Source organism: Crinia signifera, chromosome 19 (assembly GCF_055691185.1).
Source record: "Crinia signifera chromosome 19, ASM5569118v1, whole genome shotgun sequence".
Lineage (NCBI taxonomy): Eukaryota > Metazoa > Chordata > Amphibia > Anura > Myobatrachidae > Crinia > Crinia signifera.
This window is the reverse complement of record NC_139226.1, coordinates 132,164,095-132,187,575: the sequence shown is the minus strand read 5'-3', so window position 1 is coordinate 132,187,575 and position 23,481 is coordinate 132,164,095. Positions and strand designations below refer to the sequence as shown.

At 49.0% G+C, this 23,481-nt stretch overlaps 2 protein-coding genes across 4 annotated transcripts in view; both read left to right on the top strand.

Annotated features, from left to right (window-relative positions):
• MXRA8 (matrix remodeling associated 8) overlaps positions 1-23,481 on the top strand; it is a 543,508-nt gene that overhangs the window by 427,790 nt on the left and 92,237 nt on the right. The gene's annotated exons all lie outside the window — the stretch shown is intronic.
• On the top strand, positions 15,384-22,555 carry AURKAIP1 (aurora kinase A interacting protein 1). Of its 3 annotated transcripts, none has more exons than XM_083163379.1 (4): positions 15,384-15,499; positions 16,745-16,839; positions 19,432-19,865; positions 22,392-22,555. In XM_083163379.1, exons 2-4 carry the CDS (start codon positions 16,788-16,790, stop codon positions 22,488-22,490), a joined length of 585 nt encoding a protein of 194 aa, XP_083019505.1. In that variant the 5' UTR covers positions 15,384-15,499; positions 16,745-16,787; the 3' UTR covers positions 22,491-22,555. The 3 variants fall into 3 exon arrangements, with proteins under 3 accessions (XP_083019505.1, XP_083019506.1, XP_083019507.1); XM_083163380.1 differs by having other exon boundaries at positions 15,439-15,494; XM_083163381.1 differs by lacking the exon at positions 15,384-15,499 and adding an exon at positions 15,509-15,567.

Sequence of the window (23,481 nt, the reverse complement as noted above, 5' to 3'; positions counted from 1 at the left end):
CCTATAATGGAACAGGTCTTAAAATTCCTGTCGGCCTCCTTTGAATTGGAGTAGATGAAATTTACCTATGAAGTAGCAGTTTTTTTGAATTCCTGTCAGCCTCCTTTAAATCGAACTTAAAATAATTTACCTAAAAGCGTGGATGATGATTCTTCATCCAAATAAAATAAGCAAATGTATCTCCAATGAGACTCCTATGTGCTTCAGAGAGGCTCTAGCGCGAGTTGGAATATTGGGGATACATATATATATATATATATATATATATATATATATATATATATATAGGAGAGCGGGGGCGGCGGCACTCGGAGAGAAATAAATACAGCAGACGAGATTTTAAGAAACCGACGTTTCAAGATCCGTAGACCTTCCGTAGACCTTCTCACCAGCACCTTCATAAAAAGGTCTAAGGATCTTGAAACGTCGGTTTCTTAAAACCTCGTCTGCTGTATTTATTTCTCTCCGAGTGCCGCCACCCCCGCTCTCCTATTGCATGCAGAGTCACACCCGCACCTCCACATTGGAAGGCACCGGACATTTCATTCTCATGAAAACTAACCCAGCACCCCCAGTACCACCATAACTGTTTAACATTCAAGCCAAAAAATCAGGATGTTACAGATGTCCATCATGCACAACATGTAAATATTTGGAACCTGGATCTTTCTTTGTACATCCACACAACGGCCAGCAATACCACATCAAACATGTAGTCACATGCACGACACAGTTCGTAATATATATGATAGAGTGCCCGTGTGGGTTATACTACATTGGCCAAACCAGCACCCAGTTTCGCACTAGAGCAGCATGGCACCGGTCAGCTATAAAAACAGCTCTAGATGGCAAAGATATAGACCAACCGGTTCCCCGGCATTTCAAATCTGCTGGACATCCACTATCAAGTCTAAAGTATAAGATCATTGACTTTATACCACCATTACCAAGAGGAGGAGACAGACAGAGGCTTCTCATCCAGAGAGAAGCCAAATGGATTTACATTCTGAACAAGGTGGCACCAGCTGGACTAAATGAAAAGTTCTCGTTTAATGTCTTTTTATAATCCATCCATATGTTGCCCGCTTCCTTCCCCTCCTCTATGATCTAACACATCCATCCTTTTGGTTCTGTTTGTTAACACGGGGGCATCTCTCTAATGGTCCCATTAGGACATATATATATCTTAAAGGACCCTATTAATAAATCTCATTACAAATCACTGGTGCCTTCTTTTTCTGCATTAGAAAGTCCATAAGCTGTAATCCATTAACCGTCATGTATATGCATAAGAATCTAACATGCCGGCATGACAGACCTATTATTAACATGGTTATCACTATATAACTTTTTTCTTTACAGGTCCACCAGGGGTTACTTTACTATCACTACTTCACCGTTTTGTTTACATTATATAACACACGCGCAAAGACTTACAGAGATGCTTAAGTTTTCTCTTTGCCTTATCACCCAATAGGAGCTGCAGACCCGCCCCCATCGTGACGCCTTCTGGTGAACCGCAAACACGGAAACCAGTGCGTGTCACGGAGCCAGACGCTGAGTGGAAGTGACGCAACGGCAATCCAGTGACGCACCGGGACCCGGAAGTTGAGCGCACGCCGCCGGCATCGTGGCGGGGAACGGAGCAGCACCGTAGACACACCTCTAGGACCCACACTACTTAAGTCAGGTAAGACTGCACACACACCACACTGTCCTGGCACTGGTGCACTTTATTCTGCAGCCCACATCCTGACGAAATGGCCGTAGGGGCCATGAAACGTTGATGACACTGCTGGAGCACTTTGTAATGTATCTTTTTTTAATACAATTTATTTTTGGAAAACGTGGAGTGCAGACTTATTTTGTCTCTGGGGACAAAAAACTGCTGTGTATTTAACTATCTGGTACAGCACCACGGAAGTTGTTTGGGATCATCCAGAGTGCCAAAGTTTTTGCATATATATATATATATATATATATATATATAAAAGAGAACGGGGGCGGCAGCACTCTGAGATAAATAAATACAGCAGACGAGATTTTAAGAAACCGACGTTTCAAGATCCATAGACCTTCCGTAGACCTTCTCACCAGCACCTTGATAAAAAGGTCTACGGATCTTGAAACGTCGGTTTCTTAAAACCTCGTCTGCTGTATTTATTTCTCTCCGAGTGCCGCCACCCCCGCTCTCCTATTGCATGCGGAGTCGCACCCGCACCTCCACATTGGAAGGCACCGGACATATTAAGGCTTAGAGTAAAGCCAGTAGAGCATCGTTTTCCAGGAGTGCCACCTTAGAAACTTTATATATATATATATATATATATATATATATATATATATATATATATAAAACAGGTAAATTAAATTTATATAGCGCACTTTCTCCAACAGGACTCAAAAGCATTACAGACATTATAACAATGCACATAATACAGAGGATGTTGGTAGTACAGTAATCAGTAATAGAGAGGATGTAGGTAGTACAGTAATACAGAGCATGTTGGTGGTACAGTAACAGACAAGTCACAGACAAAATAAACCCTTGAGCACACAGTAAGCATAATGCAGGAGTGGAGCAGCATTTTGGATAATGACTTCTATGGGTTGTGTACTCCTCCCTGACAAGGTACCAGGTGCAGCAGCCATTTTAGGTGCTCTGCGTAGGATTACCCTGGGTGGAATAGATTATCCCTAAAATAAATTGCCCAAAATGGGTGATTTCAGTGTATATTCAGGTCCATGGGGCAGATGTATTAAGCTTTAACAAGAGATAAATCCAAGGGTGATAGGGAGAGATAAACGTCCAGCCAATCACCTGCTAACTGCCATGTTAAGGCCCCCATACACTAGCCGATTTTGGTCAGATTTCAGCTAGATCAGTCGGATCTGGCCGAAATCGGACCAAAATCGGCTAGTTTTGATGTCCCCTCAGATCCGATGCGCGGTCCCGTGCGCATCGGATCTGCGTCGGGTGGTCGGACCTGCTGCACGTCCGACCACCCGACTTGGGACCTAGTGGGGCGGCGCGGCGGTAGAGGGAGCAGGGGGGGCTGGGGACGCTGCGGGGGACACAGGCGGCATAGAGCCGGGCAGGGAGAGCCGGCGGGAGCTGTCAGTACTGAATAAAAAAAGCCCATACAATGAATGGGCGGCCTGTGATTGGCTGAGCGCTCTCTCAGCCAGTCAGCAATTGGCTGAGAGAGCGCTCAGCCAATCACAGGCTGCCCATTCATTGTATAGGCTTTTTTTTCTAGCACTGACAGCTCCCGGCTCTATGCCGCCTGTGTCCCCCGCAGCGTCCCCAGCTCCCCCCTGCTCCCACCAGCAGCCCTGCTCTGTAGACCCCCCCCCCCCCCCGCTCCCCGGGTTTTTTACATGTGATAAATCAAGACGATTTATCACATGTAAAAAATGGCACATCAAGTGCCAATCTAATCAAGCTCCCCCGGGGAGCAGCCGGGGAAGCTCAGGGGGAAGTCGGGGGCGACTTGTCCTAAGGACAAGTCGCCCTAGTGTATGGGGGCCTTTACAGCCTGTGTTTGAAAAAAGTCAGTAAGGAGCTGATTGGCTGGATGTTTATCTCTCCTTATCACACTTGCATTTATCTCTTGTTAAGGCTTAATACATCTGCCCCAATGTTCCATCCCCAAGTGCACCATATGAGGCAGCCATGGTGGGCGCACTACGAAGGTTACTCTGTAGGAGGCGAGTCATACAAGGACCCAATGCATACACTGGAAAGCAAATACTTGTGTAGTAGTATGATAAACCCTGAGACATGAGATCCACGTGATCCAAATCCTGCCCGCAGAGATACCATCTGAGGCAACCATCTGGGTGCACTGCGTAGGTCAGCGCTGGCAGGGTGTGTAATTTGCGTATATATCTGTGAATATATTTATCATACAGCGAAACCTTTGCCGAAAAGTCAATTACTGTGGAAAGAAAAACAGAATTGTCCTACAGTACAACTGTAATGATAGACTTGACATTCCTGTCACAAACAGCTTGAGGTGTATTAGGTGTAATAACCTCTACGTGTGGGTGACAATAGATTGGCCTTGTTTACGTCTCTGCCTTTTGCAGTGATCCTCCTATTGTGCTTCTCCGTTCTACTGTAACGTTCACATGCTCCAAATTCTTTCAAGTGTTGTGCACACAACTGTCAGATTACATTTATTAAAGCTGTATCTAAGTAATAAAATGTTTTGAAACAATGCACCCGATACAGAGCTAACATGAGCCAATGCAAAGCCACATTTAATCTTTTAATTTTTATTTTAATAATCACATACACTGTTTCCTGGACATGCTCCTGGCAGAGGTAGGCAAAAGGATTTGTCCTCTCACCGTGACAATGGCAGGAAATTCAACAGCAGTGCAATTAAATATGCTCTCTCCTATTGTCGCAGGAGATATAAGCAGTTTTAGTGCGGTGACAAGTTGGCGACAACAAGATGGCGTGCGGTGGCTGTGTGATGTCAAACGCAGCTGCTGCGACCTAAAACAGGGCCGGACTGCGCCTGGCTTCACAGCAAGACTGTGGGTAGCCAAGAATGTGCAAGTGCATCATGGGAAGGGACCCGCCAAGTGGGACAGCCTTGCCCTTCGCTGAGCGGCCTCCTTTAGCCTGGAGCTGAGAGTTGTAGTTTAGTGAATCCTCGCTGACTGAGTCTGACTCAGTGAGTAAGGCGGTTTAGTACTGCACTTCACCCTGGGGGAGGGGGGGGGGGTAAGGCAGGGAAGGGGAGGGGTGGGCTGGGATGGGTAAGGGTGGGAAAAGATAGGTGCCTCTAATTCTGGTGTAGTTCTTAGCCCTTTGGACCCTTTCACACCAGCCAAATTTCCTGGGTTAGGCCCGAGAACATCCCGCGAAAAGCGCTGGTGTGAAAGGGTCCCGGGCCAAAATCCGGAGCAGGGTTGTTCCCGGATTCAAATCGGGGACCTGGCCGGTGTGAAAGGGCTAGGGGGTACTTACCCGCGTTGCCGGTCCTTGGTGTGCTGTCAGGCCGGGGATCCACAGAAGCGGTGGCGCAAATGACAGGACAGCGGCGGATGAAGATGACCCAGCTCTCCGGTGCCCTCACTGACGCCGGAGATCTGCGTCATCTGCACCCGCCGTCTGACCTGTCATCTGCGCCCGCCGCCTGTGTGGATCACCGGGCCGCATCGAGGACCAGCAACCGGGGTGAGTAATCGCCACAATCCCACCGCCTGCCCGCCTCCTTCCTGCCCCTTCACACAACAGAAAATGCAGGGACTAGCCCAGTGTGAAAGGGGCCAACCTGGCATCATCCAGGGACAATATTCCCGGGAGTAGAAGTTTGATGTGAACCAGGTCCATAGTCTTCATAGGGTGCGCAGTCTGTGATTGCTTATACAGCACGTGCACAGCCTGTGATTGCGTGTGCACAATGGAACTGATTCTGGTTGGCTCGCCAATCAGCAAAAATCACTGCTTACCGAGCGCTGAGACGCCACCGCCGAATCCCCTCGGTACCATGCGAGGGCATACGTTCTCTTACACATCCCCTGTGTGCAGTCTGTGCGCAGACCATGACTTAGATGGCAGCTGAGATAGAAACAAATCATCCATTCGCATGCCTGCAGGGAATCGCGCCGTGCGAGGAGGGGCGGCCGGCCGTGCGGGCAGCATCTGGTGGACTCGCAAGGCTGCGAATTTCATCAACCACAATAAGTCAAACAGAATAAGGGCCCTAGTCCAAATCGCATGCAATACACTACAACAGCGATTTGAACTAGAAGCAATGTGATCTAGTACAAGAAGCACTGGACTACATGGGAGTACGCATGTAAAGAAGCATGGGGTGAGATTTAATAGGATGAGAGATTCAGAAAGTGAGAGATTTGGTAAGAAATTTCCGGATTCCCTGCACGTCTTCGCTTCAGGGAGATGGGCAGGGCAAGTGGGGGCTACAGACGAGAACAGGAAGCACTGTGGAGGGCGGCGGTGTGCTCTGTCAAAATGGGGCACACGGGCATCTTGTGCGAGTGCAACCCAGTCTGGTTGATGGCGTACAGATTGGTGATATAGAATCGCCAGGAACAGCTCTAATGAGAGCTGCATGGCCGCCGAGATGGGGGAGGAGGGCAGTTACTAATTACCTGGGCCCGGGCTTGCTGGAGGGGCCCAGCGGGGGCCCTGGTCCGACCACCCCTTTCCCCCTCCCAGGCAGACACAGCACACACCTACAGCATGTAATGATCCAATACTGCATTATTCGATACAGTTTGAATCAGTTTCAATTGCGGATTCAGGGGTGCACCCGGGCATGTCCCCCCCCCCTTGTCATTTTCCAACGAGCCTGGCCCCGCATCGCTATACCCCTGGGAACTGGAGATACTGCCGGGCAAAGCTGGAATGTTCTCCCCATAAGATAACATGGGATCCGCAAATTCTGACCCCCACCGAGTTCCAACGGATGCCAATCCCCCCCCCCCCCCGTATCAGTCGTATCAGACAAGGGGTGATGCTACGTGTGCCATATCACTCTAGGGGTGATGCTATGATGCTATGTGTGTTGTGTCAGTCCATCGGTGATGCTAAGTGTGCCATATAAGTCTTGGGGTGATGCTAAGTGTGCTGTATTAGTCCAGGGGTGATGCTAAGTGTGCCGTATCAGTCATGGGGTGATGCTATCTGTGCCGTATCAGTCCAGGGGTGCTGCTAAGTGTGCCGTATCAGTCCAGGGATGATGTCACCTGTGCCGTATCAATCCAGGGATGATGTCACCTGTGCCGTATCAGTCCAGGGATGATGCTATCTGTGCCGTATCAGTCATGGGGTGATGCTAAGTGTGCTGTATCAGTCATGGGGTGATGCTATCTGTGCCGTATCAGTCCAGGGGTGATGATACCCGTGCCGTATCAGTCCAGGGGTGGTGCTATCTGTGCCGTATCAGTCCAGGGGTGGTGCTAAGTGTGCTGTATCAGTCATGGGGTGCTGCTAAATGTGCCGTATCAGTCCAGGGGTGCTGCTAAATGTGCCGTATCAGTCCAGGGGTGATGCTAAATGTGCCGTATCAGTCCAGGGATGATGCTAAATGTGCCGTATCAGTCCAGGGATGATGCTATCTGTGCCGTATCAGTCATGGGGTGATGCTAAGTGTGCTGTATCAGTCATGGGGTGATGCTATCTGTGCCGTATCAGTCCAGGGGTGATGATACCCGTGCCGTATCAGTCCAGGGGTGGTGCTATCTGTGCCGTATCAGTCCAGGGGTGGTGCTAAGTGTGCTGTATCAGTCATGGGGTGCTGCTAAATGTGCCGTATCAGTCCAGGGGTGCTGCTAAATGTGCCGTATCAGTCCAGGGGTGATGCTAAATGTGCCGTATCAGTCCAGGGGTGATGCTAAATGTGCCGTATCAGTCCAGGGGTGATTCTAAATGTGCCGTATCAGTCCAGGGGTGATGCTAAATGTGCCGTATCAGTCCAGGGATGATGTCACCTGTGCCGTATCAGTCCAGGGATGATGTCACCTGTGCCGTATCAGTCCAGGGATGATGCTATCTGTGCCGTATCAGTCATGGGGTGATGCTAAGTGTGCTGTATCAGTCATGGGGTGATGCTATCTGTGCCGTATCAGTCCAGGGGTGATGATACCCGTGCCGTATCAGTCCAGGGGTGGTGCTAAGTGTGCCGTATCAGTCCAGAGGTGATGCTAAGTGTGCTGTATCCGTCCTGGGGTGATGCTACGTGTGCCGTATCAGTCATGGGGTGATGCTACCTGTGCTGTATTAGTCCAGGGGTGATGCTAAATGTGCCGAATCAGTCATGGGGTGATGCTAAATGTGCCGTATTAGTCCAGGGGTGATGCTACCTGTGCTGTATCAGTCCATGGGTGATGCTAAGTGTGCCGTATCAGTCCAGGGGTGATGCTATCTATGCTGTATCAGTCCAGGGGGGATGCTAAATGTGCTGTATCAGTCATGGGGTGATGCTATCTGTGCCGTATCAGTCCAGGGGTGATGCTAAATGTGCCGTATCAGTCATGGGGTGATGCTATCTGTGCCGTATCAGTCCATGGGTGATGCTAAATGTGCCATATCAGTCCAGGGGTGATGCTAAATGTGCCGTATCAGTCCAGGGGTGATGCTATCTGTGCCGTATCAGTCCAGGGGGGATGCTAAATGTGCCGTATCAGTCCATGGGTGATGCTAAGTGTGCTGTATCAGTCCAGGGGTGATGCTAAATGTGCCGTATCAGTCCAGGGGTGATGCTATCTGTGCTGTATCAGTCCATGGGTGCTGCCAAGAGTGCTGTATTTGTCCAGGGGTGATGCTAAGTGTGCCGTATCAGTCCAGGGGTGATGCTAAGTGTGCCGTATCAGTCCAGGGGTGATGCTAAGTGTGCCGTATCAGTCCAGGGGTGATGCTATCTGTGCCGTATCAGTCCATGGGTGATGCTATCTGTGCCGTATCAGTCCAGGGGGGATGCTAAATGTGCCGTATCAGTCCAGGGGTCATGCTAAGTGTGCCGTATCAGTCCAGGGGTTATGCTAAATGTGCCGTATCAGTCATGGGGTGATGCTATCTGTGCCGTATCAGTCCATGGGTGATGCTAAATGTGCCGTATCAGTCCATGGGTGATGCTAAATGTGCCGTATCAGTCCAGGGGTGATGCTATCTGTGCTGTATTAGTCCAGGGGTGATGCTAAATGTGCTGCATCAGTCCAGGGGTGATGATACCCGTGCCGTATCAGACTAGTGGTGATGCTAAGTCTGTCATTTCAGTCCAGGGGTGATGCTACAGTAAGTGTGCAATATCAGTCCAGTTTTTGTGCCGTCCACTTGTGTCTCTTTGCATAGTGCAACCTTTTGGCCTAAAAACAAAATTGTGAGGTGTTCAGGATAGACTGTATATGAGTGGAAATTAATGTTATTGAGGTAAACAATAGTGTAGGAGCAACCCCCCCCCAATTCTGCAATTTTAGCAGTTTTAATGCATTAAAAAAATAAATCAGAACCCAAAACACGAAACATGAAACACGAAAATAGTGGTGTTTTGGAACAGATCCAGATCCAAAACACGAAACGTCGCCGGTGCACATCCCTAGTATGTAGTAGTTCTGTAGTAACAGTCTTTGAAACTGCTCCACAATTGGAAATACTGTATGCTGTGTTCTTTTTTGTTTTCTTTGTTCCATCCAAGTAATCGTGACTCACAGACAGGGTAAGTTACTGTATAACCATCAACTTGCTGTGCAGCTAAGCAACCTCTGTTATGGTACTTAAACTTGCTTCAAAAATAAAAGATTTAATGGATCATGTCCTGTTTAATAAATGCCTAATGTTGACCTATTAAGCCATTCAGAAAGATTTCCCAGCTCATGTCTGTGTTTTGTGGGTGATTACATTACAGTGATTACACAATATTTATTTTCTCTCTGCAGGAGACCCAGATGGGGAGGTGACGCGGGGAGGTGACGCAGGGAGGTGTAGGGGCCAGGTCTAGAAAATTGCATCAAACTGTAGCAGACCTGTCCTGTGGTTTGTGGGGCCATGCTGATACAATTCACCATTAGCGCCATCATCAAGCCCCAGTTAAGTGGGCGGTATGAGGCTGCTCTTCCCTCTCAGGAGTGTGGGAGATCTTCCAGGACTTTGGGAGTTTCCCAGTCTTCCTGCACAGTAGGCGAGTGTGGATATAATTCCTACTGGCCACCCGGAAAGGAGGACTAGTCTCCCGCATCCTCTACTGACCTCTGACCTCCGTATCACCCTCATCTGCAGCAATGAATGCTGGCGATTGCAGTCTTCCAGGGAATTTAGCTCGATACATGCGGTGGTGTTGGAAGTCAATGCGTCCATTTACTCGTCGGCTTAGTAAAGAAGCTGCATTCCCAGACACAAAACAGATCTGATCATAACCAGCCGAGTTGCAGATTGGACAAAACAGACAATTTTGGCAAATTTCCCTCAAACATGTGCCAATATTTCGGCCAGCGGAAATGTTGGCACTTGCCCATTCTATACTGTTAATACTGCCTATTCGGTTCAGTCGCCTATTCAATACTGCTGTTTCAATACTGCCTATTCAAATTCATAGGCACCAATCCTGCGGGTGCTCAAGGGCTTGAGCACACACGGAAATTCATGGGCACCCACTGGCGGTCGTCTTCCCCCCCTCCGTCCCACTTGCCGCTGAAGCACTGCAGAATATTTAGCTGAGCTGGTGAAAAAAAAAAACATACCCGCCACGGACGCTCTATAGGACACTTCCGCCACCCACGCCCCACGCATACTTACGTGTCACACCATCGCCGACGCCAACCACCACCCTCCGTCTCCTCCGTGCACCATTAGTCCATGGCCCGAGCCATTAGTCGACTCCTACAGCACACCTGCCACGCCACCTGCAGCAAGCCTGCGCAAAGAGGCCTGGACCAAGTCGGAGCGAGGCAGCTTACCCGGTACCGGTCCCCAACAAACGGAGACAGACTGGCACTGCAGGACCGCCTAGGCCCAGCTGCCCAGCATCTACTAGTGAGTGTCTGACTGTGAGTGACTCTGTGAGAGTCTCTGTTTGAGACTGTCATGTCAGGCCGCCTGACTCAGGCGTTAAATATCTGCTCAGGCCCAAAAATATCTTGCTCAATATCAACAGTTATCTGTGCATCATTTCTCATGAGAAATGATGCACAGATAACTGTTGATAAAGATATTTTTGGGCCTGACTGAAAGATTGTTCTATGATGGAAGCAGGTGGCGTGCCAAGACCCCTGGAGAGGTGCTGCGTGCTTCTGGCCAGCATAGCAGTGTGGGCATCAAAGTTTGGGCTAAGCATCTTCTCATGCCCAGGTGGTCCATAGTTGTGGAGGCTCTGCTGGGTGTTGTGGATGGAGCCCAAACCATTGCCCAGGGGGCTGCTGGTGAAGGGTGACAAGCTTTGGCCCATGCTAGTCATGTCCTTGTAGGGACTGTGTAGACAACTGTGATGCGTAATATAAATTGGTATTATTTTGTGGCCACGCCCCTTCCCCATGAAGCCACTCCCCTATAGTTTTGGCTTGAGCACCCACCAGCAAAAACATAAATCGGCACCTATGTATTCAATTCAGCCGCCTATTCAATACTGTCATTTCAATACTGCCTATTCGATACTGTTGTATTCAATACTGCCTATTCAATTCAGTCGCCTATTCAATACTGTCATTTTAATGGCAGGTATTCAATGCTGTGGGTGAGCGGCGACAGCGAGCAGGGCTTCCTGCTCGCTGTCACCACTCACCCTGTCAGTATTCAACGCACCCCCCCTCATACGCCAATTCCCCCTCGCTCCATTTTTTGAGCGAGGGGGAATTGGCGTATGCGGCTCCAGAAGCAGCAAGACTCGCGCCTAAATACAGCGAGTTTTCTGCATTAGCCGCGGGTCTCGCTGTTTTGAGGAATTCTCGCCGTCCTGTGACGACGAGGATTTCCCCAGAACGTTGAATAGAGCGAGTGGCCGCCGCGGGGGTTAAACAGCGAGGATCGCTGGTTTTCGGCAATCCTCGCTGTTTAACCCTCTCATCGGCCGCATTGAATACCCGCCAATACTGCCTATTCAATTCAGTTGCCTATTCAATACTTTTGTATTCAATACTGCCATTGAAGGCTTTCAGATTCAATGAATTGTCGGATCTGGGTGGTGGCGGGTAGCACACCAGGGAATCATCAGCAGCGGGCCACTGTATCAGCACTGATACTGCAGCTGTGTCCTCTACTACAGAGTTCTGACAGCCGCTGGAGGGAGCTGGGGAAGAGCTGTCAGCGCTACATGGAGTCGGGGAGATCTGACAGCCGCTGCAGGGTTCCCTGACAGCAGCAGTGGCCAGACACAATACCTGGGGGACTGCCGGCAGTGTGTCCGGCTGACCCTGCAGCGGCTGACAGCTCTTCCCCGGCTCCGAGCAGGGCTGTCAGCTGTCCCGTGGCTGCCTACAGCAGCTGTCAGCGCTCTGCAGCAGCGACCACAGCTACAGTATCAGCGCTGATACAACAGTCACTGCTAATGGCTTCCTGGTGAGATGCCCGCCGGCCCCCAGATCTGACATTTTTTATAGTCGGAGCAGGACTGCTAAATTGTTGAATTAGTTTCCAGTCCTGACACTAAACGCGGGGATTGGCGAGTAATTCGCCGGTCCCTGTGTTGTCAGAGTGAAAGAATTTTTCTGACAGTTGGAGGAACGGCCCTAACGTTGAATAGCCGAATGCAAATTCGATCTAGTAATGTTGAATTCAGATGATATTTCTGCCTGTCGATATATCGACCAATATTGAATCCCCCCCCCCCCCCCCCAAAGAGCTTTATATACTGTAGCAAATGGTTACTGTGTTGTCTACTGCATCGGAGCCGCAATGCACACGTGCTGAGGGTGTTGCGCTATCACACTGTGGGGAAAATTTACTAAGATGTGAATTCTACGTCACATGTGATGTTCCTATGGGCAACCAATCAGAATCTACTTCTTATATATTTAGCACCCTCTGGAGTAACTGACAGATAGGGACTACTTGTGGGAGGTTATGGGGAGTGGCAACTAAAATGAAGCCACGTCTTAATCTGGTTTAGCAGCTATCTCTGTGATTAGTAACACTGCTACTTCAGCAGGAGCGTTAATTACCATCCCCATTGCCATTTTTTGCTCATGTGTCACTTTAGGTGGGCACACAGGGCCTTACACTGATTCACTCTCAGAGGCAAATTCCTTCTCAAATGGACAAAACCATGTGCACTGCAGGTGGGGCAGATGTAACAGGTGCAGATAGAATTACTTACTGCTTTATTTTTACACTGCAATATAGATATCACTTTGAAGAAAAACCCCACCCAAAAGTAATTCTCTCTGCACATGTTACATCTGCCCCCCTGAAGTGCACATGGTTTTGTCCATTTGAGAAAGAATTTGCCTCTGAGAGTGAACCAAAATAAGGCCCACAGTGAGCAACCCCGGCCCTCTTTCCTATAGGAAGAAGCTGTGCCACGAAACCAGTGCCATCTGTTTTCCGTATGTGTAACATAACATTTTAGTGAGGACGGAGAGACACCCACAGGAGAAATCAGAATTATGTCATTTCTATTCTCTCTGTTATGATGCCCATACATATGTGAGATATCGCATACAATCCTTCGATTTCGACCGCATCTGGCCGATAAATCAAATGATTGTATGCATTTTTAAGGGGACATTCGACGCGATGCACAGGCACGCCGGTCAAATGTCGGGTCTCAAGATCTTACGTGCTGCACATAATATCTGTCGAATCGCAGGAGCGATCGCATGTGGTTTGTAACCACATGCGATGCTCGAATGCGATCCACAGGTGGGGGGCGGAGGGAACGCTTTTTCATAAGTGTGGGGATGGAGAGAGGGGGCCAGAGGGACCTTCTTGCGCTACATAACGCCGCCCACTGCTCGCCCTCTTCCAGCATCCAATGTGCCATCTCAAGATGGCATGCGACATCGGGTGCTGCAAAGGGGGCACTTTAGCACCACAAGATGCAATCTGGTTCGATGGACATCTCACTGCGATGTCGCATCGAATCCGATTGCACATATATATGGGCAGCATTAGACGTGGTCAAGAATTTAAGAAAAATACCTGCTTACACATGTTGACAGACTGGTGTTAATCTCTGAAAATGTCTTCCTGGCGCCACCTTCTGGCAAAACTGATTATCAAAATTTGTGTATTGGTAGCATTGGGTGAAATATAATAGGATGAGAGAATCAGAAAGTGAGACATTTGGTGTGAAATCTCCAGGTTTTTTTTTTTTAAAGCGGCAATCATTTACACTGCAAAACCAGGTTGATTGCCGCTTTTAAAAAAAAAACTGTCCAAAATATTACATTTAATGTACATGCTGGCTGTTGTAGTGCCATAAATGTGCAATGTAAATGATTTCCCCCTTCATGAAATAAGAAATTGTGCCACCATCTTGACTACATTCTTTTGTTCCTTACAAAATATTTGTATTTCAATTATACCCCTTTTACACCGCCGAAAACTCCGGGTCAGCGGCGGGTCCCTTTACACGGACTTCTACCCAGGTCCTGACCTGGGTAGAACAAGGCCAGGACCTGGGTAGAGGTTGGTGTAAATGGGTACACCAGGTCTTCCGACCCGGCTCCCATTTACATCAATGGGGGACATGCAACCTGCGGACCGCAGCGTCCGCAGGTTGGACAGGGGGGCACAGAAAACCTGCGCTGCTGTCTGCTATACCCTGCAGACAGCAGCAGCAGCGGAGGAGGTGAATGGATGCCTGTGTGCGGCATCCATTCACCTCTTGGACAAGGGCTGGGGGGTGCACTGGGACTGGGGGCAGCCCAGCAGATTACCTTAGTAAGTGCAGGTACATACCTCCCAACTTCTGTGTTGGGGAAATAGGGACGCTTGCGCGAGCGCCCGAAAAGGGGGCGGGCGTATGCAAATGAGGGTGCGGCTTATGCTAATTAGCCGCAACCTCATTTTCATACGAGAATAGACCCTGTGCGCATGCGCACAGCGTCTATTCTATTAGATTGGGGGGTCTCCCAACTGCCACCCCCCGCAGCGGGACAATGCCTGCCGCGGGTGGGACAGCGGGACAGGACCCGAAAATCGGGACTGTCCCGCTGTAATCGTGACAGTTGGGAGGTATGCAGGTACATAAATGCCCCCACAGTGCAATTACTCCATGGACAGAATACACCCTTCCCATACCCTCCAACATGACCCATTCCATTAGGTACAAAATGCTCTGTTCCTGGACTTCCCTGCCAGTGGCAGTTACAGATGTGAGCCTGCAGAACAGTCCAATATTCAAAAAGGGGAGCCACACCAGCTGCCATCCCAAACATCACTGAGAGTTGATGTGACCCCCCCCCCCTCTTTGAATATTGGACTGTGCTGTAGGCTCACATCTGTAACTGTCACTGGCAGGGAAGTCCAGGAACAGAGCATTTTGTACCTAATGGGATGGGTCATGTTGGAGGGTATGCCTTCCCGGCATACTGTTTCCAAGGTGCCGGGTCCAGCAATGTGGGTGCTGCAGCCGCAAATTAATATGGCGGCCCAGCAGCGGGAATCGGGCCCATGGGTGCTCATCAATTTCCGTGGGTGCTCGGGCCCTTGAGCACCCACAAAATTGGCACCTATGGTTGCACCCGGCTTAATCCTGGGTCCTAAAGCCGGGTGCGATATGGCGTTTGGTGTAAAAGGGGTATTATTGACACTCAAGTCATAAAACAAATACATTGTTATTATCCTTGCTATACATTGAATTCTTCTTAATTTCTTACCCAATCTCTCACTTTCTGAATCTCTCATCTTATTAAATTTCACCCAGAGTGTGAGAGATTCATAAGTGAATGCCTGTTACTCCCTTCATGGACGCTAGAGGGCGCTCCTCACACGGAACCTGTATTGTCTGACTCTTGGGGAAGAATTAGCAGTACGGACAGGATATGTCTGCGGATTGCAGTGTGTGCGGCTGCTAGCTGAGGTCAGGTCTGTAATATGTGTATAGGAGGAACACTGACATACAGTATCTTACGCTTCCATAGTCTGTGACATAGGTAACATATATAACACATGTACCATGCCAGTACTGTAGCTCATGTACATACAGGTGCAGCAGGAAATCATCCTGTATCTTGTTTACTGAGGTGTTGTATATCAGTGATGTGCTGGGGATTATGGCAATCAGGAATTGTAGTTGTATTAATTGGTGCATAATTAACCCCTTGTAATCAATGTTCCCAAATTCTGAGAACTAATCTGCCCCAACATCAGGCCAGCATTCAGGACGGATATAGGTAAAACCAGACCAGGGCAAAAGCGCCGGACCGGCCATCAAACTGCATTTTGGAGCCTGTAGCGTCTGGTCCAGGGGGTGTCCTGTCCGGGGGGGGGGGCTGCCTGTGACAGCTGTCACCAGGGAGAGGCGGAGGGGGAGAATAAAGCCTCCCTGTGTGGTCCAGACATGTACCCAAAACCGCACGGTCCGGACCACAACGGGAGGCTGTAATCTCCTTTTTCCCATGTTCCTGGTGAAAGCTATCACAGGCATCCCCTCAGACAAGACACCCCCTGGACGGGCTGGTACAAGCTCCGGACTGCAGATTGTGGGTCTAGTCCGGGTCCGGTTTTTACATAGTCCCATTCGGGACTGCTAACCTCAGACCCCGCCATTGTTGTATTTCTTACTTGAACAACAAGTGCTGATGTGAATGGTGGATAAGCCCTGTCACAGCGGATTTGTAATAACAGTACTTTGTACGGCGCCAACACAGTTTGCAGTGATTTACCATTGGGAAAACATACATTATAAGACAGATGCAGAAGTCATAGGATCCTTGAAGTCTATACATTAGGGGGATTATTTATGGCAGTGTCTATAGGTCCATACACACTGGGCGACTATGAATGACATAGTAAACAATGTCATTCAATTGGCAGCTGGCGATAGAATCGCCAGCCCGCCTCCGCTATCTGACGGACGCCTCCCCGTCAGATGGAGCGCCTCTCAGCCAGCTCTGGCCAGCGGAGGGGATCTGCCGAGGGCTGGAGCTATATGAGAGGCGCTCCATCTGTGTATACAGGATTTAAAGATTTGCCTCCTATTACACATGCAGTGCAGCTGAATGGAAGATTACAGATTATACAACTGCTTCTGCGACCATGTGAGGGGAAGATGATGGGTTTATTCATAGAGGCAGCTTTGTTGTAACGTGAATCACATTTGTCTTTCAGCTAGAGCCACCCGCCCCTCAGTTACCTCATTCTCCATCTCAGCATGTGGCTCACCCGACTGACCTCACACTTCTGTAAAGCCACCAGACTTGCAGGTAAATTGGGAAGACCCATTTATACATAAAGTTTCTAACAATCTGAATAGTGTTCAGTCATAAAGAATTAGAAATGTCAACATACGGGATATAGTATATAATGGTTTAACCCGTTGAGTGCCAACATTGCCGTGAGAGATTCTGAAAATATCCGCTAAAAATGCCAGCGTTGCTCACAGCGACTGTTCTTTCAGTATAAATAAATACAGATACGGCCGAGTCAATTCATTGAAGTTTAGTTACATATTGCACCCAAAAAAAGAACAGGCTTTGTGAGCGACGCTAGTAGGGATGCCAATCCCAGGATTCGGAAAAAAAACGCCTTGTCCGCCCGCATATTTACTTACATATGCGTGGTGCGGACGGGAGCCAGGAGGTGGAGCTGGGCTGATGGGTTACTGGTCTGGTCTGCTGTCGGCGTGGTCCACTGCTGGGCGGGTGATCTGGCCGGTCACAGGATAGAGGCAGCCTGTGCGTCCTGCGCAGCGTGAACTCTGATGTCATCACGCTGCGCAGAGCCACACTACACGGAACGGGAGAAGCCGGGCAGCTGCTGAGCACCCGCTAAGACGCTGCCTGGCATTAGACTGCATGCGCAGTCTAATCCCGAAATCCCGGGATTGGAAACTCCAATCCCGGGATTGAAATCCCGGCGTTTTGGGGGACAAATCCCGGGAACCTGTGGATCTATAGTAGGAATGAATGCAGCAGGTTTGAAAATGTGACAGTTAGTAATGACTGCAGCTGTGCACCAGCTGGGTGATCTGGAAAACATGGACCGTTGGTAGATCTCGAGGACCGGTTTGGCCACCCCTGATTTTAAGCTAATGGGCCTTGCTTCCTTAACCCCTTCAGTTGTGTTTTTTTTTTTAAGGAGCGCTCCCCACTGGGCGAGTTTTTTATGGGGAGCGCTCCCTAAAAAAACCCACCACACTCTCCCTGGGTCCGGGCAGCGCCGCTGAACTGTGAAGCAGCCGCTGCCCGGCCCTGCTCCCGGCACAATACAAAAGCCGGGGAGGAGGAGGAAGGAGGCGGCGCCGTAGAGGGGAGGGAGCCGGGCAGCGCCGAAGCTGCCTGAGTTCAGTGATTGAACTCAGCAGCGCTGCTCGGCTCTAAACAGTGGCAATCCCGAGAATTTTTTCGGGCTTGCCAGACTGGCCACTGAGACACAGCCCAGAAAATTCTCGGGATTGCCACTGAAGGGGTTAAGGCGCTGCCCAGTAATGACTTTCTGTGCCTAAAGCCACCAAAATACATATTGGACTTTAATAGATTATGTTGTCTCAATAATATTCTACAGTAAATTTCAGACGTCTTCCTAAGTATAACCTAGGAAAAAGCTTATGCAATTCTTGTTCCACCTACCCTTCCCAACCACAGCAGGGCAGGAGCTGCTGCAGCAGCCAGAGCAGGTCTCTTATCTATCCACCTATCCAACCACAACAGAGCAGAAGTTGCTACAGCAGCCAGAGCAAGTCTCCAATTGTTCACCTACCCTTCCCAACCACAGCAGGGCAGGAGCTGCTGCAGCAGCCAGAGCAAGTCTCCAACTACCCACCTTCCCTTTCTCAAACACAGCAGGGCAGGAGCTGCTGCAGCAGCCAGAGCAGGTCTCTTATCTATCCAACCACAACAGAGCAGAAGTTTCTACAGCAGCCACAGCAGGTTTCCAACTGTCCACCTTCCCTTCCCAACCACAGCAGGGCAGGAGCTGCAGCAGCAGCCAGAGCAAGTCTCTAACTATCCACCTTCCCTTCCCAACCACAGCAGGGCAGGAGCTGCTGCAGCAGCCAGAGCAAGTCTCCCAACTATTCACCTTCCCTTCCCAACCACAGCAGGGCAGAAGCTGCTGCAGCAGGCACAGAAGATCCTGAAAACTCTAAAAAAATAAACAAACGATGAAGAGAAAAATAAAAACTGAATGAGGATCGATCTCACATGGATTTTTCGATGATATCTACAGTGTTCGATTCACAGACCACTTCTGTTTTTCAATTAATGGACCCTTATAGGCCTTTAAGGATCCACCCTCTGTGTATTATGTTGTATTCGCAAAGTCATAAGCTTTCCAACGATATATCACAATGCATGAGAACAACAGAAATAGCATGGACCCTTATGACAGCACCGATAAGGGCTCGTACGATTAAACCCATCTTCGGACATAGATCGTCCCTTAAGATGATGATGTAATGTGTAAAGTTTGCAGACGATTATATAAAGCGTTCAAGAGGTATCGTGGAACATCCATCCATATACACACACACACACACACACACACACACACACAGACATTGTTCTATTATACTTATGTAGATAGTGATGAAATGAGGGGGTAAATTGTATTGACTGGGAAACAACCCTTTAATCTGAACCGATCACTTTTAAAGGATGAGTAACTTTCATTGTTAATCTGTAATCTCCTTTCCCACATGGTCTGAGTTATAGTGTGTACACACTATTACCCAGCCTCCATTGTGTACTGTTGGAAAAATGCTGTGAATAAACACAACTACTTTACAGCGTACTTCAGCATTTAAAGGAGTCGCAAATGTGGTTTCCAAAAGTATAACTTTTTTTTCCATGTTTCAGGATGTTTGCCATTGTGTGTCGCTACAAGCCACAAGAGCCTGCTCGCATGTTACAGCACACAGCGGCCCCAGGGGCCACAGATTCCTTCCCCTGCATGGTGCACTCTGGACCCCAAGTTGGATGACTTTCTTGTGCCCCGAATGATGTCCATTAGCCCATTAGAGAGTTTGCTCTCCTCCCGCTATTCCCTGCCCAAACCGGAGGCCTTGAATACTCAGGGGGAACCTATGGAAAATGAAAGCACCTACGAGTGCCCCACACATAAGGACATAGACCCCACTGGTGAGGATAGTGGGCATAGTGATGCCATGCAGTGTAAGAATGTCCTTAAGATTCGACGCAGGAAGATGAACAGACATAAGTACAAGAAGCTGCAGAAGCGCATTAAGTATCTGCGGAGGAAGATCATGGATAAGCGCAGAGTTAGGAAGCAGGTGAGGAACATGATATCGGACAGATACAAACACATCTGCAGTTTGTTATTGAGTTACATTTCCAGAACACTATGGTATGTCAGTCTCCACTAACTGGGAAATCACAGCAGGACATAGTGGGAACTGTAGACTAAAGGTGTTACAGTAATGCAAGATACTTACATGGATGGTGAGGTGCACTCAGTGGTGGCAGGTACACGGAAGGTGGGAAGCACGCTGTGGTGGCAGGTGCACGGAAGGTGGGAAGCCAGCTGTGGTGGCAGGTACACAGAAGGTGGGAAGCACGCTGTGGTGGCAGGTACACGGAAGGTGGGAAGCATGCTGTGGTGGCAGGTACACAGAAGGTGGGAAACATGCTGTGGTGGCAGGTGCACAGAAGGTAAGAAGCACGCTGTGGTGGCAGGTACATGGAAGGTGGGGAGCGCACTCTGATGTGGCAAGTACACAGAAGGCAAGAAGCACACTGGGGTGGAAGGTACATGGAAGGTGAGAAGCTTACTCTGGGGTGACCAGTACATGGAAGGTGAGAAGCTTACTCTGGGGTGACAGGTACATGGAAGGTGAGAAGCTTACTCTGGGGTGGCAGGTACATGGAAGGTGAGAAGCTTACTCTGGGGTGACCAGTACATGGAAGGTGAGAAGCTTACTCTGGGGTGACAGGTACATGGAAGGTGAGAAGCTTACTCTGGGGTGGCAGGTACATGGAAGGTGGGGAGCGCACTCTGATGTGGCAAGTACACAGAAGGCAAGAAGCACACTGGGGTGGAAGGTACATGGAAGGTGAGAAGCTTACTCTGGGGTGACCAGTACATGGAAGGTGAGAAGCTTACTCTGGGGTGACAGGTACATGGAAGGTGAGAAGCTTACTCTGGGGTGGCAGGTACATGGAAGGTGAGAAGCTTACTCTGGGGTGACCAGTACATGGAAGGTGAGAAGCTTACTCTGGGGTGACAGGTACATGGAAGGTGAGAAGCTAACTCTGGGGTGGCAGGTACATGGAAGGTGAGAAGCTTACTCTGGGGTGGCAGGTACATGGAAGGTGAGAGGCTTACTCTGGGGTGACAGGATCATGGAAGGTGAAAAGCTTAGTCTGGGGTGGCAGGTACACGGAAGGTAAGAAGCACACTGGGGTGGCAGGTACACAGAAGGTGAGAAGCTTACTCTCGGGTGGCAGGTACACGGAATGTGAGAAGCACCCCCTGGGGTGGCAGGTACACGGTAAGAAGCACACTCTGGGGTGGCAGGTACACGGTAAGAAGCACACTCTGGGGTGGCAGGTACACGGAAGGTGAGAAGCACATGGGGGTGGCTGGTATACAGAAGGTGAGAAGCTTACTCTGGGGTTGCAGGTACATGGAAGGTGAGAAGCACACTCTGTGGTGGCAGGTATACAGAAGGTGAGAAGCATACTCTGGAGTTGCAGGTATACAGAAGGTGAGAAGCACACTCTGGGGTTGCAGGTATACAGAAGGTGAGAAGCATACTCTGGTAGTGTTCAATCTAGCACCCGCTATCTTTGAAAATCCATGCAGTTCCTCTACCCTGCCTGGGGTGTCGCTGTGTGCTGTGGTGTTTCTAGCACAGGTCTGGTTTGCATATCGGTGCTGATATACAAACCACAACGTGCTAGAAGCACTACAGCAGACAGCGACACCCCAGGCAGGGAAGAGGAACTGCATGGGTTTTCAAAGATAGCGGGTGCTAGAATGAACACTATCTGGGGTTGCAGGTATACAGAAGGGGAGAAGCACACTCTGGGGTTGCAGGTACACGGAAGGTGAGAAGCACACGGGGGTGGCAGGTATACAGAAGGTGAGAAGCATACTCTGGGGTTGCAGGTACACGGAAGGTGAGAAGCACACGGGGGTGGCAGGTATACAGAAGGTGAGAAGCATACTCTGGGGTTGCAGGTATATACAAAGGCCCTTATTCAGATCTGATCGCAGTACAAATTTGTTCTCAAAATGGCAAAAAACCATGTGCACTGCAGGTGGGGCAGATGTAACCTGTATAGATTTGATTCTGATCGAATCGTATGGTACTGTGTACACATTCGATTTAGACCATTGTTTCTCAACCTTGATCCTCAAGGACCCCCAACAGTGCACATTTTCACAGAATGAAAGGTGACCTAATTAAAATGTGTCTGTGAATAACGAGCGCACTGTTTGGGATCCTTGAAGGACTGAGGTTGGGAACCACTGATTTAGATTATATACTCTAGTACAGATCTGTACTATATAGTCTTGCCTGTAACATCTATATTTTCTATCTATGCCGCAGGGCTGTGCATTGGGATCAAAATTGAGTGATTCAAAAAGATTTTGGTTATATAAGCGAAATGGAACTGTGTGTACTTTCTACTAGGAATGTGTCTTACCCCATGCCCTTGTCTCAACGGAAAACAAATCATGGTTTTACTGTCCAATCATTTGTCAGACGGCAGTGTCATTCTCACCATGATCATACAAAAACATTCACTTTTTCATTGTTTTTTTAAAATATTTTTTGTTGTTTTTTTAACAGAAGAAATTTGAAAAAGATTTAAGCGGTATCTGGCGGCGGGCTGGTCTGAAGAAAGCACCCGATGGTTGGATAATGCCGAACATATATGTGAAGCATTGACGTATTTGTTGTGCTGCCTTTATTTGAGAGTTTAATGTATTGTAATAAATAAGAACTTTAAACAAGCTAAAGTGTATGGCGACTGAATTCTAATATATGCTTCTGTGCAGGGCCGGCGCTACCCGCTCAGCACAGCCTGCAAAGCAGGTAGGCGCCGGCCCTGAGAGGCGTTCTGAGTCTTCTGAGCTCTGACACTGCTGCTTTCGTGTGCCGAAGCCTGCGCTTGTCAAAATATATAACAGGCAGCGGCACCGGCAGCGAGCTCAGCACACCGCACAGGCAGCACAGCGGTGCCCTCTCAGTATACTGTACTATGGGGAGACGTTGCTGCTGTCAGGCAGGAGCAGAAAGAGACTCCGTGCAGATGCAGACACATTGGAGGCTGAAGCCGGCTGTCGGGAAGAAGGTGACTAACCACTAGGGAAGGGGGCAGGCTGTGCATTGTAGAGAATGAGGGGGCATTCTGTATAGGGGTAACTACTCTGGGCATTCTGTATATGGGGAACTACTCTGGGCATTCTGTATATGAGATAGATTGTAAGCTTGCAGCAGGGCCCTCCTTCCTCCAAGTCTGTCTGTTGTTACACAGTTTGTTCCATCACTGTCTATAATTGAAAGCACGACGGAATCTGCTGCGCTATATAAGAAACTTTAACGGAATCTGCTGCTCTATATAAGACACTAACGGAATCTGCTGCACTATATAAGACACTAACGGAATCTTTGGAACTATATAAGACACTAACGGAATCTGCTGCGCTATATAAGACACTGTAACGGAATCTGCTGCGCTATATAAGATACTGTAACGGAATCTGCTGCGCTATATAAGACACTGTAACGGAATCTGCTGCGCTATATAAGACACTGTAACGCAGGGCTGGGCAACACCGGCCCTCCAGATGTTAATGAACTACACATCCCAGGATGCTTTGCATTAGTTTTGCTATGTGGCCATGCTGAAACTGATGCAAGGCATGCTGGGATGTGT

What these genes read in the sequence shown, in the direction of transcription:
- AURKAIP1 (XM_083163379.1), top strand. Translation starts at nt 16,788, where the DNA reads ATGTGGCTCACCCGACTGACCTCACACTTCTGTAAAGCCACCAGACTT. An exon ending in TAAAGCCACCAGACTTGCAG is followed by an intron (nt 16,840 to 19,431) that starts GTAAATTGGGAA and finishes TCCATGTTTCAG; the next exon opens with GATGTTTGCCATTGTGTGTC. An exon ending in AGCGCAGAGTTAGGAAGCAG is followed by an intron (nt 19,866 to 22,391) that starts GTGAGGAACATG and finishes TTTTTTTAACAG; the next exon opens with AAGAAATTTGAAAAAGATTT.